Source organism: Geotrypetes seraphini, chromosome 11, assembly GCF_902459505.1.
Source record: "Geotrypetes seraphini chromosome 11, aGeoSer1.1, whole genome shotgun sequence".
Lineage (NCBI taxonomy): Eukaryota > Metazoa > Chordata > Amphibia > Gymnophiona > Dermophiidae > Geotrypetes > Geotrypetes seraphini.
The window spans coordinates 102,074,933-102,091,662 of NC_047094.1; the positions used below are offsets into that span (position 1 = coordinate 102,074,933).

General features: G+C 47.6%; 1 protein-coding gene across 7 annotated transcripts in view; it reads left to right on the forward strand.

Moving 5' to 3' along the window:
• Nucleotides 1–16,730, forward strand: part of CTCFL (CCCTC-binding factor like) — a 98,178-nt gene that overhangs the window by 31,314 nt on the left and 50,134 nt on the right. For all 7 annotated transcript variants that reach the window (XM_033915083.1, XM_033915081.1, XM_033915085.1 and 4 more), the window contains exons 6-7: nucleotides 2,292–2,412; nucleotides 12,138–12,287. In XM_033915083.1, coding sequence (XP_033770974.1) covers nucleotides 2,292–2,412; nucleotides 12,138–12,287 — 271 coding nt within the window. The remainder of the gene's footprint in view (nucleotides 1–2,291; nucleotides 2,413–12,137; nucleotides 12,288–16,730) is intronic.

The window sequence follows — 16,730 nt, forward strand, 5'->3', positions numbered from 1 at the left end:
TACTATTGCGCGCTGGATCAAGGAGACGATTGCTTCCGCTTATCTTCTGAAACAGCAGCCTGTTCCGGAGTTTCTCAAGGCTCATTCCACTCGGGGTCAGGCGGCTTCTTGGGCTGAGTCGTCGCTCGTGCCTCCAGTGGATATTTGTAAGGCTGCGGTTTGGTCTTCCTTGCATTCCTTTGTTCGTCATTATCGGGTTGATGTGCAGGCGCGTCGGGACGCGGTGTTCGGTGAGCGTGTACTGGTATCGGCCCTTCGGGGGTCCCGCCCGTGAGAGGGACTGCTTTGGTACGTCCCATTCGTAAAGTTAACCTCTACTGGTCTGGAGAGTGCTAAAGAAGGAGAAATTAGGTTCTTACCTGCTAATTTACTTTCTTTTAGCTTCTCCAGACCAGTAGAGGTCCCCACCCTGTCTGTTGTTGTTGTTGTTGGGGCTGTTGCGCGGGCAGTTTTTGGTTTTTGCTGCGGGTTCTAGTATTTTTCTAGGGCCGGGGAGAATTGAAGAACAGCGGCTGTGGCTCGGCTGGCTTAGCTGGCGAGCTGTGGGGACATTCTTCCTTCGGGAATTTCTCCTCTGCATTTTCCAACAGCATTTTGGGTATGTTATTTGTTACTCCTTTCGGAGTATTGTTTTTTCTCTCTGTTGTTTTCCAGTTCTTGGTTCTGCTTGGCTATTCGGCAGACTGAGGGAAATAGAGAGGAGGGGCTAGGATATACTGTCCCAAAGTTTTGTTTTCAGTCTCCACCTGCTGGTCATGATTAGATATATACCCATTCGTAAAGTTAACCTCTACTGGTCTGGAGAAGCTAAAAGAAAGTAAATTAGCAGGTAAGAACCTAATTTCTCCTTTATCAAATTACTCCCTTGCTTTGCCAGTGGAGCATTTAAACTGGCCCTTTCAAAAACTAAGGCAAAGCTCCTAAATTTAGGAGACCCACATGTGCTCCAAAAGGGGGTTGTGGTGCTTAAAGATATGCAAATGAACCACATTCTTAAATTTTGGGAATTTCCAGTAGAAAATATTATCTTTTATTGTTCCTCCAGACTGGCACAGATGGATGAGTTTATGCTCCTCTGCCAGCAGGTGAAGACTGAGAACACACTGAATTTTAACAGTATAAGTAGGCTGTGCAGTCCCTCATAGAACCAGTCTGTTCTCAGTCTCCAGCAAGTGAAAGTGGTAAGCCTGTGAAGTCTTCTTTTAGTCCTTAGCAGGGTCTGTTGGAAAGGCTAGCAGTGGCCTTTTTTATATCTGCCCCTATTTTTTTGTCAGTTAGCTGGGGTGGTTCTATGAGGGACTGCGCAGCCCACTTGTACTGTTAAAATTCAGTGTGCTCTCTGTCTCCACCTGCTGGCAGAGGAGCATAAACCCGTCTGTCTGTGCTGGTCTGGAGGGATTTAAAAAAAAAAGAAAATGTAAAACCTAATTTCTCCTTTGACATTCAACTGAAAATCCTCCTAAATGTAGGTGCCTAATATGCGAAGCGATGTAGCCAGCCATTGACCAGTTAAATTGCTTGTTAAGAACTAGCCACTAGTATTCAGTGGCACTTAAACCACTAAGTGCCACTGACTATCAAAGTTAACGCCAAAGGCAAGGCCAGTTATATTGGGGGCATTCCAGAGGCAAAGTTGGCATTTGGTCACCTGGATTGGACAAATGTGAAGACGGGATATTAGGCTAGATGGACCCAGTAAGGTGGTTATTATGTTCTTAAATGCTAGTATTCAACCCTTAAGCGACCAGATTTACTGCATAAATGGGACCATAGAAAAGTCTGTCCTATTTTTATGCAGTAACCTATGAGAGCTTAACTGATGAATGCTGTGTCTTAACCGGCTTAAAAATAACTGGATATTCAAAGCCAGAGACCAAACGCGTTTTGGCTTTGAATATCCAGGAATAATTCCATTGGCAATGAGCATTTATCTGGGAAATGAATAAGAGAAAATCCCAGTTATTAATAAAGGGGTTGAAGCTGAGCGTCCCAAATCTATCCTGATGGACCCTATGGCCAGTCAAGCTTTTAGAGTATTAACATGAATATGTACAAGATACCTTTGTATATAGCAGAGCTTCAGGACACTGGCTGAGAGGTCAGCAGGAAGGGTTTGGAAATCTCTGGTCCTGGACTGCTGGGTGCCAGGTCTTTTGGGAGTGCCCTCATTTTTCAGCAGGGAGGCTTTTCCTAAGAACCCAGCCTGCTTCTGAGGAATATGAACTTTTTCTATATTTGTTTGAAGGTCACACTGGTGATGTCATTATGTTTGTTTTTCTGCTGTGAAACAGACCAGTAAAATGAAACGCCACATCCGTTCGCATACAGGGGAGCGGCCCTACCTCTGTTGCTTCTGTAGCTACGCCAGCAGAGACACTTACAAACTGAAGAGACACATGAGAACCCACTCAGGTATGGAACTACAAGCGAACTCTATCACCAGGGTATACACAGGCCTAGAAGGCACACATCCAGGGAAGCCAAGTTCTTGCCACTCCCCCAGACCTCCAGTCTCACCCCTTACAACTATCTGTGGACTTTCAGTCTGGCTCACATCCACCGCAGTTTCATTCTCATCCCTTTCTCTGGACCATGCCTGTATTTGATCCCTCTCTCTGATAGTGCTGTGAATAACCGCCGGTGAGTGAGAGACCAAGACTAGCTGAGCCAGTGGCCTCACACCTGTGTGCACCTCAGTATCCCTGTCCACTGTGAACTTCTCTTTAGGAGGCAGGACCTGTGAGCATAGGCCATAAGCTAACTCAGATCTTGCATTCATTGCCATTGCGGTAGGAGGGTGTGAGGAAGAAAGAAAGCTGGTGAATTTCCACCCTCAAGAGAGGTCAGAGAAAACAGGTGGTTGAACCTTCAAGGGAAGTAAAATGAAACCTAGTGTGGATTTCAAGCTGTTAGGGAGTGAGATTGCTGGGGAGTTGGGTTTTTCCTAAGCAGGAAGAAAGTTGGGAGGGGGAAGGGTGTCAGACATGGGACAGGGAGAACAAGGCCTTTATGTTGAGGGAATTCTAAATAAAATTCTTGCACAATCCCATTCTATTTCTGAACAAGTGGGTAGTCAATCCCATCTCGCAAGATCTCCTTTTAGGAAGCTTCATTTACATATTTTTGATCCTCCCCTCTTACCTCAAGATTGTCCTCTGACTTCCAGCTGTCTTCCTACAAGCGAGACAGTAAGAGCTAGTCTTTTCTGCTTGTGTTTATTTTTTTTTTCACTTCAGTATTTTCTGCTTTTTTTTTCTTTCACTTCAGTATTTGTTTGCTTCACATACTTTCATTCTGCTGAGGTTCCACATGGGTACAGCTCTGACTGCAGAAGATTTTACTGGCAAAGTCTGTTTCCAGGGGGTTGGCTGCTTTGCAGTGCACCCACCTGGACAGCCTGCATTAATAGGTCGGGGCCCAAGGACTGTTCCCTTAGGAGCGTTGCTCGCACCAGGTTCGTCTGCTAGTGAGTTAGAGTGCAGGCTGCATGGCTCCTTGGCAGTGAATCCAGGATATGGGCCGATTTGTGTTCTTCCACCTGTTGCATGCATGGCGTTCTGGGTGAGGTGGAGGTCTCCAGCCGGTGCATTGGGCCCAAGAGGCAATCAGAAGACCGGCAGTTCAGGTTCCAAGGCTTGTTGAGACAGAGGATCTTCCCTGTAAGTTGTTTCAGCTTCCATCTTGCAGCTCCCATCACACAGCATGGCACAGTGAGTAAGAGGTTGACAGCCTGTGAGATCGATTTGGGGGGGGTCTCCAGAATCAAGTTTTAGGTGGTTTGGAGGTTAGTCCTAGGTCCCCATCCCAAAAATCCTAAAATTCCCGCTTTTAAAAATTTTTAAGTGTGGAATTTCCAGGTCATTTTAGTGCATGGTAGCCATCTTGGATTTTTTCTGATTTGAATTAAAATACCAGAAAACACTTCATTTTTGCAAGATAACTGGTCAGATGGACTCCTCAGGGCAGGATACCTCGGATTCATGCCCCATTTGGGGCGGATGACTGTCAGGTGAGCATTTGTGCTCTATGTGATGTGCATGTGGGGGGGGGTGTCAGCTTTAGCCCCCCCCCGCCCCTTAGGGGGGGTTTCTACCGCTCAGTCCGAGGACCATCCAAAATTGTGCTAGGAGCAATACAAATGTGTCCCTGGTGAAACACAGTTGTGCTTTCGAGCCCAAGGTCTGCACCCTCCAGGCAATACTGTCAATACTCTGGCGGTTTCTTGAGTCAAAGATCCTCTTGGGTTCCTCCAAGCTATATCATCAATACTCCGGAGGTTCCTTGGATCAGTGATTCTATCAGAGCACCAAACAATGGTTTAGTGGAACTAGGCGCCCACAATATTTGGGAACCTGCTCTTCTTCTACCCTAAAGAAGCAGTAATGATAACAGGTCCTCTGCCGACCTGCAGATCGGAAGGAGGCTCTCTGCATTCCAGGAGGAGTGGGAGGACATCACCACAGATCACTGGGTGCGGGACATTCTGTGAGATGGGTACAAGCTCAAGTTGTATCGGCCCCCTTCATCTCTCTCTCCAGGGGAGTCCCCATCTAGATTTCCACCTGGGTGATCTTAATGACCACCAGTCTTTATGGCTGGGGGTGCTTTGCATGGACAGTCCGGTCCAATAACATTAGTCTCCTGAGAGAAAGTGGTCGATCAATTGCCTGGAGCTTTAAGCAATCCAACTGGCTCTCCTGCACTTTGAGAGTGCGCTCCAGAACAAGGCGGTTTGAGTCTTCTTGGACAATGCCACAGCAGTAGCCTATGTCATAGAAACATAGAAATAGACGGCAGATAAGGGCCATGGCCCATCTAGTCTGCCCACCCCAATGACCCTCCCCTACCTTTCTCTGTGAATAGATCCCACGTGTCTATCCCATTTGGCCTTAAAATCAGGCACGCTGCTGGCCTTAATAACCTGAAGTGGAAGACTATTCCAGCGATCAACCACCCTTTCAGTGAAAAAGAATTTTCTGGTGTCCCCGTGCAGTTTCCCGCCCCTTATTTTCCTCGGATGCCCCCTTGTTGCCGCGGGACCCTTGAAAAAGAAGATATCTTCTTCCACCTCTATGCGGCCCGTGAGATACTTGAATGTCTCGATCATGTCACCCCTCTCTTTGCGTTCCTCGAGTGAGTACAGCTGCAACTTATCCAGCCGTTCCTCATACGGGAGATCCTTGAGTCCTGAGACCATCCGGGTGGCCATTCTCTGGACCAACTCCAGTCTCAGCACATCCTTAGGGTAATGCGGCCTCCAGAATTGCACACAGTATTCCAGGTGGGGCCTCACCATGGATCTATACAATGACATAATGACTTCAGGCTTACGGCTGATGAAACTCCTGCGTATGCAACCTATGATTTGTCTTGCCTTGGATGAAGCTTGCTCCACTTGATTGGCAGTCTTCATGTTCTCTCTGACGATCTTGATCTTGTTCTTGTTCTTGTTAGGATCTGACCATTAAGGGTGTAAGTCTTGCATGGATTTTGGCTGCCCAGGTGCATGACTTTGCATTTTTTGGCATTGAAGCTGAGTTGCCAGGACCTAGACCAACGCTCCAGTAGGAGTAGGTCGTGCATCATGTTGTCGGACATTGAATTTATGTCTGTTGTGCTTTTGCCCACTGCATTGCTTAGTTTGGCGTCATCGGCGAATAATGTTATTTTACCTCGCAGCCCTTCTGCCAAGTCTCTTATAAAGATGTTGAATAGGATCGGGCCCAGGACCGAGCCCTGCGGCACTCCACTGATTACCTCCGTCATTTCGGAGGAGGTGCCGTTCACCACTACCCTCTGAAGCCTACCTCCAAGCCAGTTCCCAACCCATTTCGCCAATGTGTCGCCCAATCCTATAGAACTCATCTTGCTCAGCAACCTGCGGTGTGGTACGCTATCGAATGCTTTACTGAAGTCCAGGTATACGATGTCCAGGGACTCCCCAACATCCAGCTTCCTCGTCACCCATTCAAAGAAGCTGATCAGGTTGGATTGGCAGGATCTCCCCTTAGTAAATCCATGTTGACGGGGATCCCGTAGATTCTCCTCGTTCAGGATCGTATTCAATTGGCGTTTGATTAGAGTTTCCATTAGTTTGCACACTATTGATGTGAGACTCACCGGTCTGTAGTTTGCTGTCTCCATCTTGGAGCCTTTCTTGTGGAGTGGAATGATGTTAGCCGTCTTCCAGTCCAACGGGACGTTACCCGTATTAAGGGAGAGATTGAAGAGCGCGGATAGCGGTTCCGCCAAGACATCACACAACTCCCTGAGCACCCTGGGGTGTAGGTTGTCAGGCCCCATTGCCTTGTTAACCTTAAGCTTTTACAGCTCGCAGTAGACACCGCTGGGTGTAAACTCGAAATTACTAAACGGGTCATCTGCGTCAACCCTTGTCTGTAGCTGAGGGCCGAGTCCTGGCACCTCGCGGGTGAAGACTGAGCAGAAGTATTCATTTAACAGTTGGGCTTTTTCCGAGTCCGCTTCTACCTAGTCTCCATCTGGTTTCCTAAGACGTACTATCTCGCCTGAGTTCTTATTTCTGTCACTGATATACCTGAAGAAGGATTTATCTCCTTTCTGGATGTTCTTCGCTAGAGACTCCTCCATGCGGAATTTGGCCTCCCTAACTGCTGTTTTGACAGCTTTTGACTTGGCCAGATAGACTTCCCTAGAGTCCTGTTTCCCTGATTGTTTGTAAGAGATGAATGCTTTTTTCTTCTCCTTGATGAGGTCCGAAATCTCCGCAGAGAACCACTGTGGTTTATTGTTCCTTCGCCGTTTACTTACTGATTTAACATAGCGGTTTGTTGCTTCTTGTATGGTGGCTTTCAAAGTCGACTACATTTCTTCCACGTTATCGGTTTCTGCTTGGCTTTGTAGCGCCTGGTGAACGAAGTCTCCCATTTCTTTGAAGTTTGTGTCCTTGAATTTGAGGACCTTGGTCAGTGTGGTAGATTTAGTGAAACCTTTCCTGAGATTGAACCATACCATGTTGTGGTCACTGGAGGCCAATGTGTCGCCCACCGAGACCTCTGTGACACTTTCTCCATTGGTAAGTATCAGGTCCAATATTGCCTGATCCCTTGTGGTTCCAACACCAGTTGCCTGAGTCTTGCTCCCTTCATAGAGTTTAATAGCCTCCTGCTGCTGCCGGAAGCAGAGGAAAGCATGTCCCAATCCACATCAGGCATGTTGAAGTCACCTAAAAATACTGTGTCCTCACGCAAGGTGATATTCTCTATATCTCCGATTAATTCCATATCTAGGTCATCCTGTTGTCTTGGGGGTCTGTATATTACACCAAGATGTCGGTCGTCAAGGGGGCACCAGAAGTGCACTCTTGTGGCAGGAGGCTCAAATGCTCTCTTGCTGGGTAGAAAATCATCTTCTGGTGCTTTCTGTGGTGAATATAGCAGGAGTAGACAACAAGCAAGCCAATTATCTCGGCTATCAAACTCTGGATCCAGGGAAATGGTCTCTGTCCCAGAGAGCCTTCCAATAAATAGTGGAAAGATGGGGGATGACCAATGTTTGACTTGATGGCATCGGCAGCCAGCAAAAAGGCGGTCGTTTCTTCAGCTGCCTTCGCAAACCAGGAAGTGAAGGATTGGATGCCATGGTGCAGCCATGGCCACAGGAGGGCCTTCTCTGTCTTTCTTCCATGGCCCATGATAGTTAGTCTGCTGAGAAGAATCAAGACATACGGGGGTTGGGTGATTCTCATGGCATCAGATTGGCCGAGGCACCTGTGATATGCTGACCTGGTTCATCTTGCTGGATCAGTGTCTCAAACTTCCCTGTCACTCACACCTTCTCACAAAGGGTCCCATAGAACTGCTGGATCTGGACTGCTTTGGTCTTACGGCATGGCTCTTGAGCGCGCAGACTTAGTGTGTAGAGGCTACTCAACAGGAGTGATAGCTACCATCTTGCACAGCAAGAAGAAGTCAACTGTTGCAGTATATGCTAAGGCTTGGCAGTGTTTTCAACCTTGCTGCGTTTGGAAGAGCAAAGACCCGAGTTCAACGTTGATCCTGATTGTACTTGCCTTTCTTCAAGAAGGCCTGGAAAATGGCCTTGAAGTTGGCTCCCTGAGAGTCCAAATAGCCTGGCTTTCCTGCTTTGGTCCTGCTGTTTCTAACATGGAATCTCAGTCTAGTTCTCAGGTCGCTTGCAAGTTTACCCTATGAACCATTGGACCAGACTTGGATCTCGCCATCAAGACATTATTCTTGGTGGCCATTACCAGCCTGCAGAGTTTCCAAACTTCAGGCATTGTTCTGCAGAAATCCCTTTTCCGTAAACAAAAAATCGAGCATGATCCTGCACACTGTCCCCTCTTTTCTTCCAAAGGTTCTAGTTTCTAAGTCAACCAGGAAGTGTGGTTGCCGGCATTTACACCCTCGGTTTTGAGCAAACATGACGGTGTTGAAATTGCTGGATGTGTGTAGGCTTTTGCTGAGGTATTTAGAGATCATGAACGAGTTTCATTTGTCCGATCACCTGTTCGTGCAGCTTGTAAGGGCAAACCGGCTTTGAAAGCCACCATTTCTAGATGGATCCGCATGGCTATTTCATTCACCTATATTGGAGCTGGAAAGTGGACTCCTCTTTTTGCAAAGGCTCAGTCCTTGTGGGTAGAATTTTTGGCAGTTTCCCCAGAAGAGATTTGTAGAGCTGCTACTTGGTCCTCCTTGTGCACCTTTATGAAGTTTTATGGGATTGATGTGGCAGCCAAGCAGGATTCTGCCTTCGGATCTTCAGGTCTGGCAGCAGGCTCATAAGTCCCACTATGAATTGGAGGGACTGCTCTGTTACGTCCCACTTGTTTAGGAATAGAGTGGGATTGTACAAGAAGGAAAGATTAGATTCTTACCTTTGCTAATCTTCTTTCTTGTAAATACACACTCTATACCTGAAGCCTGCCCTGGGAGTTGCTGATTTGCCGATTGTCTCCCTCAATAAGTACTAGTAAGTTGGACTTATGATTCTTTTGACTAGTCTTTCCAAGATTAACATCTGCCAGTACTGTGCACTTTGCCCCGGGGGCTCTTTTGCTACTGTACCCTATACTTTGTTCAGGCTGCATCTCCTTGTAGTTATGATTTTATAGTTAATAATATTTGCAAAACCTGTTTTAAATTGTTCATGATTGTTACGCAATTTTAAAATAGCAAATTAGACTTGTTGTTTGAGAAGCACCTCCGTACCTCTCCCCTTTTCTGTGTCCTACACAGGTATGACGGTCTGCTTTTGTACCAACCGGAAGTCAGTAGGCAGTCCTGAGGTAAGAGGGGAGGATCAAAATATGCAAATGAAGCTTTCCACAAGAGATCTCGCGAGATGGGATTGACAACCCAGGAATAGAGTGTGGATTTACAAGAAAGAAGATTAGCAAAGATAAGAACCTAATCTTTCCAAATTTTATACATTTTAAAAATGCAAAATTTTCAAAATTTCTTTGTAGAATTCCCTCCAGGAGTGTCATTTATGTTCTCATATATATGGTATTATATCCTGCAAAATCCTCACAGAGTGGAGTTCTAGGTGGGTTACAAACACCGTGTTTTCCCGAAAATAAGACACTGTTTTATATTAATTTGGAACCCAAAAAAGGCACTAGGTCTTATTTTTTGGGATGTCTTATTTTTTTCAAGTAATGATCATCTCTCCCTTCCTCTCCTTCACCCCAATTCTTCCTATTTCCTTTCTCTCCCCCACATGTGCAGCATCTTTCCTCCCCTTTCACCCATCCCCTTGTGCAGCAGAACCTTTGCAGCTTGTATTCTTCCCTCCCATCCCTTGTACAGCAAAACCCTTGCAGCTCCTATCCTTTCCTCCCCCTCTCAAATCCCTTGTGCTCAGAACCCTTGCAGCTTGTATTCCTCCCTCCCTCCCATGCCTTATGCAGCAGAACCCTTGCAGCTTCTATTCCTCCCATCCCCCCGATTAGCATCTTTCTATCCCCCACCCCCGCTGACCCATTTCTCCCATCCAAACTGTGAGACAGGAATACCTTAAACAGCATCAGCAGCAATTTACACAGGCTGCTTCACGGCCTTCTATCTCCCGGGCGTTCCTCTGCCGCTTGTTGATGACATCATCAGTGATGCGGCAGAGGAATGCCCAGGAGATAGAAGGCCACAAAGCAGCCTGTGTAGATTGCTGCCGACGCTGTTATAAGGTATTCCTGTCTCGTGGTTCAGATAGGAGGGTGAGATGGGTCGGGGAGTGCACGGCGGCGGGTGGGGGAAGTGCTGCTGCTGCCTGCGACTAGGGCTTATTTTGGGGGGTAGGGCTTATTAAGACCTACCCCAAAAAATCATGCTAGAGCTGTTTTTCGGGATAGGTCTTATTTTCAGGGAAACACGGTAGCATAAACGTTACAAAGAACTTATTACATATAGTAGATCCGTGGGGTGCTTTTTAGGTTTTACTGTCCCCTATTTACATTTCTCCCCTTTTTTCCCTTTTAGTCTGTCTATGTGTTGTATATCAGACCAACTTAATTATTCTGTATATCTTAAATTCTCTCCCCATTTCTGTATATCTTAAATTCTTTCCCCGCTTAGAAGTTTGATAAGCGATTTAATCAAATTTTAAATGAAACTTGAAGCCACAACACACTAAACCCTGGGCCACAGCTGGAGGGCATCCAGCTTGTGCGGATGTCGACATGATAACATCATGTGCGTGTGTGACATCATTATGTTGACGCCCACGCATGCGCAAAGGCTCTCCAGCCACAACCCTGAACTTGCTAACCCCAGGAGGAGAGGTGCAGAGAGGAGAAGAGACACCAGCTGACTGCCTACCGGCTGATTGCCTCACGCCGCAGCTCACATTTTGTGATACACTGCAGTAGATAAAAATCTAATTACATCCTTAACAAAGATTTCAGTAACGATGATTTACAAATGACATTTTCAGAGATAGTGGGTTGCTGATATCAATGCACTGAGTAGTCCTTCAGCATGAGAGATCACATTTGGTCTCTCATACTTGTAAGAGATTTCTGAAGAACCATGTTTTCAGATGTTTACGGAATGCAGTACACTTCCCTCTCCCGATTCATGGTTTTAGGACTCGCGATTTCAATTATTTGCAATTTCCTAAAACCGAAATCGCCACCACCCACCTCCCCAGACCTTACCTAGTGGTCTGAAGGGGCAGGAGCGATCTTCCTATGCTCCTGCCCCGTGCAGATCACTTATCCAAAATGGCTGCCGTGAGTTCCCATCATAGTCTCGAGAGACTATGAGGACTCGCGGCAGCCATTTTGGATGAGTGATCTGCACAGGGCAGGAGCGTAGGAAGATAACAAACTGGATTCTGTGATTCCATTGACATATGAGGTAGTCATATGTGGAACAATATTGCATATTAAGCCCCCCATGGACAGATATAAATGCCAGCTTTTCTTAATTATGACAGGGATAGCTATGCAAATGGTCACCCGTAACTGGAAAAATTGGGACCATCTTAATTTCACTTTTTGGTGGGTGAACTTATGTTTAAGTTATAAATATGAGAAAAGGAATGCAGAATTGCTAGGGCATTCTAAAATAATTAAATTAGTATGGGGTCCATTGATGTCTTTTGTAGAATTGTTATAGTTCTCGATTATCATTATTTCTGCTGATATAGTACTTGCACATCCGGGGGGAGGGGGTATATCTTTTGTGTGATTCATTGATGATATATTGGTTAGGTGGGTTTTTTTTTATTGTATATTGTTGTATTTATATTGATTGAGTATAAGTGCTTATTTGTTTATTGTTATGGTATGTATATTATGTTGCACTTTTTGACAGATGTGAAAATCCAATAAAGATTAAAAAATATATATATATATATATATATATATTTGCGGGCTGGCTCTGCCCCTAACTCCCATGCATATTGAGGGAGGATTGTATACACTTTGGTAACATGGATCTCCACAGAAAGTGAGTTCAGACTCCTTTGATCTGATAGTTAAAAGATTTGCCTGTGCTGTGTCTGACATGTGGAAGATTTTGTTTTTCAGCCTTCTTAATCTTGCATCTTTAATGAGCATTAAATTCATTAGGAAAAGTAAAAGCTACTGAGGTAGACATGTGAATTATTTCTTCAGCCTGTTATGTTTTCTGTAGGCGAAAAGCCGTACGAGTGCTACATTTGCCTGGCCAGATTCACCCAGAGCAGCACAATGAAAACACATATCGTACAGAAACACACAGAAAATGTGCCAAAGCTTCAGTGCCCGAAGTGCAATGCCACCATCGCCAGGAAAAGTGACTTGCGTGAGTTCCAGGGACCCAGAAGGGCCCAAGTTCTGCTTTGTTGAATCCAAACTAAAAAAACAAACAAACCCCCTAAATCAGATCAAATTATATAGCCAATAATAAACAATCCTGAGATCATTAAAATTTTAAAGTATTGCTGGGGTGGGGGAATTTGGAGTGGGAGAAAATGTTGAACTTGTTTGTTTCTTGGTTTGCATTTCTCGTACTTTAGCACTGTTTGTGGCAGTGGTTTGTTGGTGAGTTTTGTCTACTTTTCAGATGTGCATTTGAATAATAAAATATATTTAAAAAAACAACAACAAAACTTTAAAGTAAAAAAAACATCTTGGTTCATTTGATTTGAAAATCGATAAATATAATTTAAACATAAAGTTAAAAAAACAAACCAAAATCTGAACAATGGAAAAAAAATATTTGTAGCCCAATGGAGCAACATTTTGCCACTGGGAGTGTAACAACGCCAAAATGCCATTAAAATTAATAAGTCTTGCCAATATCTGATTGCTGAGTTTGATAAGTACCAGGAGCATTGTTTCCTATTCCCTGATGCAATTCTTAACGAAACTCGGAGAGTTAGGCTTTGGGGACCGTTTGGATATTGCAGAAGACTGCTAAAATCAGCAGTTTTCTATGAGAGCCATTGCATGAGCTTAATACTTTCTTGTTCTGTTTGGATTACCAAAAGTACAAAGCAAATGTGGCTTTATATGTTGGTATTTGTATTATAGCACTGCTGCACTATTTACACAATTTGCACAAAGAGGACTCTGATTATATTTAAAAGGGAGTCTAGACAGCAGCTGTAACTCTTGGGCTGCATGCATGACTCATATTTAATTTGAGAGCTCCTCTTCTTTCTATCTATCTATCTATCTATCTATCTATCTATCTATCTATCTATCTATATATATAAGTAAATGTGTGCATGTAAAATCCTTTTTTGCATTATTTAGATTTTGGTGTTCAGGTTTTAAAGCTTTAACAGTTTCAGGATTACCGTATTTTCACGCAAATAACACGCACCCGTATAAAACGCGCACACGTGTATAGCGCGCAGAAATCACGATGATAAGCACAAAAACTTTGGTATAACGCGCTCACGATTATACCGCGCATGCTGCCCGACTCTCCGTTCACCCCCCTGACTTCCGTGCACTGCCCCGCCTCTCCGTGCGCTGTCCCGACTCTCCGTTCACCCCCCCTGACTTTCGTGCACTGCCCCGACTTTCCGTGCGCTGTCCCGACTCTCCGTTCACCCCCCCTGACTTCCGTGCACTGTCCCCCCTTGAAGGTCTGTCCCCATCCTGAAAGCCTGATGCCCCCCCCCCCCCCGACGTCCGATACATCCCTCCCCCCGAAGGACCGCCGATTCCCCAACAATATCGGGCCAGGAGGGAGCCCAAATCCTCCTGGCCACGGCGACCCCCTAACCCCACCCCGCACTACATTACGGGCAGGAGGGATCCCAGGCCCTCCTGCCCTCGACGCAAACCCCCCTCCCCCCAACGACCGCCCCCCCCAGCCGACCCGCGACCACCCTGGCGACCCCCACGACCCCCCCACCCCCCTTCCCCGTACCTTTGGTAGTTGGGCCAGAAGGGAGCCCAAACCCTCCTGGCCACGGCGACCCCCTAACCCCACCCCGCACTACATTACGGGCAGGAGGGATCCCAGGCCCTCCTGCCCTCGACGCAAACCCCCCTCCCCCCCCAACGACCGCCCCCCCCAAGAACCTCCGACCGCCCCCCCAGCCGACCCGCGACCCCCCTGGCGACCCCCACGACCCCCCCCACCCCCCTTCCCCGTACCTTTGGTAGTTGGCCGGACAGACGGGAGCCAAACCCGCCTGTCCGGCAGGCAGCCAACGAAGGAATGAGGCCGGATTGGCCCATCCATCCTAAAGCTCCGCCTACTGGTGGGGCCTAAGGCGCGTGGGCCAATCAGAATAGGCCCTGGAGCCTTAGGTCCCACCTGGGGGCGCGGCCTGAGGCACATGGTCGGGTTGGGCCCATGTGCCTCAGGCCGCGCCCCCAGGTGGGACCTAAGGCTCCAGGGCCTATTCTGATTGGCCCACGCGCCTTAGGCCCCACCAGTAGGCGGAGCTTTAGGATGGATGGGCCAATCCGGCCTCATTCCTTCGTTGGCTGCCTGCCGGACAGGCGGGTTTGGCTCCCGTCTGTCCGGCCAACTACCAAAGGTACGGGGAAGGGGGGTGGGGGGGTCGTGGGGGTCGCCAGGGGGATCGCGGGTCGGCTGGGGGGCGGTCGGAGGTTCTTGGGGGGGGACGGTCGTTGGGGGGGAGGGGGGTTTGCGTTGAGGGCAGGAGGGCCTGGGATCCCTCCTGCCCGTAATGTAGTGCGGGGTGGGGTTAGGGGGTCGCCGTGGCCAGGAGGGTTTGGGCTCCCTTCTGGCCCGATATTGTCGGGAAGTCGGCGGTCCTTCGGGGTGGGGGTGCGAGTGGTCCTGCCGGGGGGGGGGGATGTATCGGACGTCGGGGAGTCGGCCGGGCAAGAGGGCTTGGGCTCCCTCTTGCTCCGATCGTGGGTGCGGGTGGGAGCGCGTGCGAGCGGTCGTTCGGGGTGGGGGTGCGAGTGGTCCTGCCGGGGGGGGGGATGTATCGGACGTCGGGGAGTCGGCCGGGCAAGAGGGCTTGGGCTCCCTCTTGCTCCGATCGTGGATGCGGGTGCGGGTGGGAGCGCGTGCGAGTGGTCGTTCGGGGTGGGGGTGCGAGTGGTCCTGCTGGGAGGGTGAATCGGGCGGGGTGGGAACTATGTTTTAAAACTTTTGTATACCGCGCTCACGCATATAACGCGCGAGGGGTATGCGCGGTAGGTAAAAACGCGTATAACGCGCGCGTTATATGCGTGAAAATACGGTACTTTATTAGTTTAGAATCACTGATTTCCTGCTGATGCGAATAAGATGGGTTAGTTATACTGACCTTGAAAGGATAGGCTTTGTTTTTGCAGGGGCAGGAAGAGGGACCACGCTGAATAGGCCATGTTTGCTTTTCACTCTTCATGCTGGCCCTCGACTGGCAGTTTTCCGGCACTACAGCTCCCACAGTCAGAAAGCAATCCTGAAACTATCCACACTGTGGCAAAAAAATGCAAACAAATTTCTTTGCACCGGATTTTTGAAGCAAATGTGTGAGCAGGTCACTCTTTTAAAATTGCTATGGGTTCAAAGTATATGAAGTAATTTGCAATAAAAGTGCAAAATGGCAACAGAGCACCGAAGAAGCAGAACAAAGGTGAAAGCAGCTTCTTGCACTGGGTGCCAGCAGTTTCTTCTCCCATATACTTCAGTGATGTATTTGAAATGTACATGCTCTATACCACTAACAGCGCATTCATGGGTCCAACATGTCACTGAAAACACATGAGATGAGGAAGTGTCGGTGCTGGCTAGGGAAGGAGGGGGATGACTAAAATTCTCTTTAGACTGCACCCTAGGGTGTCTACAGACCACATTCTGCAGGATGTCTACAGGTTAGATTTTGCAGGAAAGTCAGAATGTTGAAAGGGATCTGAAGTGGGTTTGTTTTTTTAATTTTTAATTTTAATTTTATTGCTTTTAACATATCTACACAAGAATAATCTTGCTCCAGAAATACAGAAAGAAAAACTAGAAAAATCTAGTCTTTAAAGAAAAAAATTGTGTTCTAATACAGAAACATTTGCAACATAGTTTTCTACCTCAGACCACAAACAATATTGAGGTTCCAGGAAAAAGAAAGGAGTATCTTTTTTTTAACATGAAATTCTTAAATCTACTATAATAAAATGCTAAGTGCGCATCTGTATGTCCGTGGCAGATAAGAGTATGCATGCGCGCTTAGGGTTCTATTCTAGGAAATATGATCGCTGGCAGGTAACACGCTGCGACTCCCCCCCACCCCCAGCGCTGACCCTACCCAGCACACCTGAAACCCCCGTTGACCCTCCCAGCTGAACCTCCCACTGCGAGATGAACACAAACCTCCCGACTCCAGCAGCGTCCGAGGCACAGTAAACAGCTACTTCGCGTTCTTCTACTGGTCTGATTTCCTCTGCCGTGTCCCAAATGACATCATCAGAGACGCGACAGAGAAAATTAGGGCAGTAGAAGGCTGCGAAGCAGCGTGTTTACTGTGTCTCGGACGCTGCTGGAGCCGGGAGGTTTGTCGGCCGTCTAGCGGTGGGAGGGTCTGATGGGAGGGTCATTGGGGTCGGCTGCACGGTGGCGGTAGTGACGGGGGGGGGGGAGAGGGTTAAATGGAAACATGCTGCTCAGTGGAATGGGAGGGAGGCAGGCTGGCTTCGGGGGGGTGGGGGGGTTAAATGGAAACATGCTGCTCAGTGGAATGGGAGGGAGGCAGGCTGGCTTCGGGGGGTGGGGGGTTAAATGGAAACATGCTGCTCAGGGGGATGGGAGGGAGGCAGGCAGGCAGGCTGACTG